This window comes from Petromyzon marinus, unplaced genomic scaffold (genome assembly GCF_048934315.1).
Source record: "Petromyzon marinus isolate PM22_M1 ecotype Great Lakes invasive population unplaced genomic scaffold, UKy_Petmar_22M1.pri1.0 PM_G_Scaffold_7, whole genome shotgun sequence".
NCBI lineage: Eukaryota > Metazoa > Chordata > Hyperoartia > Petromyzontiformes > Petromyzontidae > Petromyzon > Petromyzon marinus.
Window position 1 is genome coordinate 3,575,073 of NW_027423024.1, and position 4,106 is coordinate 3,579,178.

Sequence of the window (4,106 nt, forward strand, 5' to 3'; positions counted from 1 at the left end):
TCAGCAATTTATCCTCTAAAACCGTCGCTCTCCCAACTGATTTCTGTTTGCTTCGCCATCGTACTTTACCTCACTTGCTTCCGTCATTACGCTGACCAAGATCTCTCGCTGCCCTTAACGAATGAGACCGCACCCCGGCGCTCTCTCTGGAGCTCTCAGCCGGTCAATAAACGGCAGGAGCTCGCAAAAAAAACGCGAACGCTTTTCGCGCGCTCCATGCGAAAACGTGTTTCACCCGCGATTCGTTTCCCTCAACCAGAACGGCGGCGACTGGAACAGAAGAACTGGCGGCCCCCCGGGGCCAGTGGTCAGGCGGGGAGGAAATGTCGGCGCACGAACAAATTTTGGTGTGCAACTTGAGGAAGTGTCGGCGCATTGTCGGCGACTTCGCCTGGGTCACCTCCTGCTCGCACCTCTTTTGCGACGAGGACGGCGAACGCGAGTTCAAGACGGGGGCGGTCGCCTGCCCGGCGTGCGGCGCCTTGCCGCGCGGCAGCCTGGACGTGGTGCGGGTCTGCTTGAACCCCCCCGAGGAGCACAAGTCCATGGTGCTGGCGGGCCTAGGGCCGGACGTCATCCAGGAGATATGTTCGCGGGCGCTTTCATTCTGGATCTTTCAGGTATCGGCGACGGATCGGTGACTTTTTAAAAATAAAAATTATTTTTAAAAAGTAACAAACTGAAATGTTTTATATTTTAGCGGATAAAGTCCCACTGAGCTACGTAACCTCTTTTTTTGCAGAAGCGACCTGGCCATCACGAATGATAGCCCAACCCAAGCGGCTGTTATCATCACATGGAAATTTACAGCAGTCAAATACTCTAAAACGCGTTAGATGTCATTTCTAAACATTGGGAGGGAAAAACCAGAGGACCTGGAGAAAATCCACACGGCCACTGGGAGAACGTGCAAACTCCAAACATAAGTAGTGACTAACTCGGAGACAAAAAGACTTGGAGCCACTTCTTTATTTAGCGAGCACCATTGGAATGACGCAGTTAATATTTAGTCCGTCTATTATCGGTGGCACTACTTAGAACATGTACAGCGTTTAAGATGTCACTCTTGAATTAATTTGCGTGATTTATGAATATTTTTCTCCTGCTGGGTTCTTTCGGTAAAGTCACGTAGAATGGAGATAAAATAATAAAAATAATAACAGAATTTATTATGTTATTATTATTTTAATTTTTATTACAGAATAAATTCTGTTTTATTTTTTTATCTCAATTCTACGTGGTGACTTTACCGAAAGAACCCAGAACATGAATCCCTGCAGTCACGAAAGCTTAAAATTGAAAATTATGAATATTTGTTTTTCATTCTTTCGATTTTTTTTTGGAGCTTCGTCATTCCCAGAGGCTTCGCTAACCGAGTTATTCTTCTACATGTAAGTCCCCTTGCGCGTACGGCTCTTTAACCGATTAAAAATATGTTTAATCAAATTTTCCATCTCGCAGGTGCACCAGGAGAGACTGTATCAGGAACACTTGGCCGTGAAATCAAAGAGGCTCAGGGTGCAGTCTGAGGACCGCTTCAAGCAGGAGATCCAGAACAAGGTCACAGAGGTCGCCACTCTAAAGCGGCAGTTCTCGCTTGCCAAGAGCGAGCTGGCCAAGTTCAAGAAGAGGTACAACGAGGCTGCCGAGAAACTGCTGGAGAGGGACCGGGAGCAGAAGAAACTGCAGGTCTCGTACGATCGCCTCCGCCTGCGATCCTCCGCTATCGACGAGGGGAGACGCGCCGAGGAGGAGGAGGCTCTGAACGGCGCGGCGTCCTCGCCATTCATAGTGAGATTCGGTAGGGCCGTTTGAACTTTAGTAATAGGTTTTTACCCTTTTAGCTGGCACAAATACTGACACCTTTATTCAAGGCATCATGTTTGCAATAACCACAACACAAGCAGTCAAAATGCAAACAAAAGAGACAACTCTGATAATAATATGCACTGTCCTTGAATTTGATTGGTCCACACCTGAGACGGCTTTTCTTAGAGCCTAGTCTCCACTGGTGTTGGACCAGAAGACGCCAAAAGGCGTACAACTCAAAAACAGCGCACCATCAGGGAGTATTGAGGGCTCGGGGTAAGCCTTTACATTATGAGACCTCCTTTGCCAGTAACAAGATATAGGAATATGTTTTTTACCCTTTTGGCTGGCACAAAAACTGACATCTTTATATAAGGGATCATGTTTGCAATAACCACAACACAAGCAGTCAAAAATGCAAACAAAAAGAAACAACTCTGATAATGATTTTTTTGAACTTTGTTAGGAACCAACCAAGCAGGGAAAATGGGGATAGGTTAATACGGTGACGTTTTGTACGTAATGTAATTTCCCCCCCCCCCCCCCCCCCCGTAGCAGAGACGTCGACCCCGCGAACGTCGCAAGGCGCGGAGGGAAACGCGTGGAGCTGGATGATGAAAACGCCTTCGTGCTGCCGCCCCGAGGAGGCGGAGTTTGCGCCGAGGCCGTTGTTTTTCGACGGCAGCCCCCCGGGCAGGTCGCCGCAATCCGACGGCTTCCTCCGCTTCCCCTTCCCCGCCAAAGCCGCGGTGACCGGAGCCAGGAAGTGACCTCCCCCCGGTAACAACGCGAGAGTCCTTCCCTCGCCCGCCTCCCGCCCTCCAATGCGGTCGCAGGGTTCCCCAAAAAAAACGACGCAGAAAGGACCTCGCCCACTGGCCTCACCACTCATCAGATTCCTGTGGTCTTAACGCTGCCCGCAGGTCATCTGCTTACTCCCTGTGGCGCTTGGCAGGAGCCTCTCGTCGTTACCGCCAGTCGATTGCCTCCTGAGTGCAAACGGAATTCGAATCGGAAATATTTATTTACGCTGGAGGTAGGAATCCGACAAGCTGTGAAGCTCTTTTCCCACAGACTTCTGGTCGGGGGCCCCGGGGTAAAAACGTTACAGCGACAAACAAATACAAAAAACCACATCGTGCACAAGCGTCACGGGGTCCACGCGTGCGAGCGCGTGGCTCGTCGCCCCCGTCAATTGTGTTCGGAGAGCCGCTCGCTGGAGATTTTCATGCACGACGACGATAACGCCGCGTCATTGAGCTATCGTTTGTGATGGCCAGGTCGCTTGTGAAAATAGCTGCATGGGCCGGTGGGTCCTCGCCTGGTAAAATGAAAAAAAAAATTGTTGAGTTTAATAGTTTCAATTCGTTACTACTTTAGCGCACACCAATTGTGTTCTGAGAGGGCAAACCCACGACGTTGACAGTGGAGTTTGACGTCCCGCTTGGTGATTACCACCAGCGGCAGTAACTGAACGACCGCACTCCGTTCAAGTGACAAACGTCTCCCATTGGCCGTGCCGGGTGGGGCTCACAGCGTTACGTCACTTTCACATCCATCAGAAACTTTTGTTTATACTGGAGGAATCCGTGCAGCCCTACAGGAGGTCGTAGGTGCGATCCCAATTCTGACAGCTGCTGCCATATATTTGGAGCTTGCGTCTCTCTCACTCTCTCATCATCATCACCACAGTGGCTATGAGATGTTAACTACCTCGCTTGGTCTACAGGAGGTCGTGGGTTCGATCCCGACTCTGACAGCTGCTGCTATAAACCGTGGCCGATGAGCTCCCGCTTTCGACCCCGCCGATTTGCGTGCTGGAGAGTAAACCCACGACATTTACCGCTTGAGCACCGTGAATTTTTTCCAGCGGGTAGGTTACCGGGTGTTGTCGTTGGCATTCGGGGGAGGGGGGACAGACCGGTGGTGGCGGCGCTCGTGACGGCACAGAGGGGTTTGCCGTTTAGAATCTCGCTGCGGCCGACCCGGAAGTTACCGTGGTGCGCGTTGTTTCTCAATGTTGTGTTGGAGTAAGTGCTGTTCACAAGAGGGAACCTGTTCCATTTGTTTTTCATTAAAAAGTTTAGGACTTTGCGGCCGCCAAAAACACTTCCTTTACATTACACAGACCACCCATACAGGTCGACACAACAACCGCCATTCGCCACTAAGTGGCGGTGACCTCACCACGTCGCTTGTGCCAGGCTATGTGCATGTTGAGGCCACGTGAAGTGTCGAAGGCCCACTGGTAGGAGGTTATGGGGCAGACCCAGGTGCCAGGGGTCCACTGACTGAAA

At 50.8% G+C, this 4,106-nt stretch overlaps 1 protein-coding gene across 1 annotated transcript; it reads left to right on the forward strand.

Annotated features, from left to right (window-relative positions):
• Nucleotides 1-323: 323 nt before the first annotated feature.
• LOC116937366 (E3 ubiquitin-protein ligase CCNB1IP1-like) lies at nucleotides 324-3,903 on the forward strand. The gene is made up of 3 exons (XM_076062644.1): nucleotides 324-620; nucleotides 1,462-1,801; nucleotides 2,365-3,903. Exons 1-3 carry the CDS (start codon nucleotides 324-326, stop codon nucleotides 2,577-2,579), a joined length of 852 nt encoding a protein of 283 aa, XP_075918759.1. The 3' UTR covers nucleotides 2,580-3,903.
• The last annotated feature ends 203 nt before the right edge of the window (nucleotides 3,904-4,106 follow it).

Coding starts and splice junctions, on each gene's coding strand:
- LOC116937366 (XM_076062644.1), top strand. CDS start 324: ATGTCGGCGCACGAACAAATTTTGGTGTGCAACTTGAGGAAGTGTCGG. Junction 621..1,461: donor TTTCATTCTGGATCTTTCAG/GTATCGGCGACG, acceptor TCCATCTCGCAG/GTGCACCAGGAGAGACTGTA. Junction 1,802..2,364: donor GCCATTCATAGTGAGATTCG/GTAGGGCCGTTT, acceptor CCCCCCCCGTAG/CAGAGACGTCGACCCCGCGA.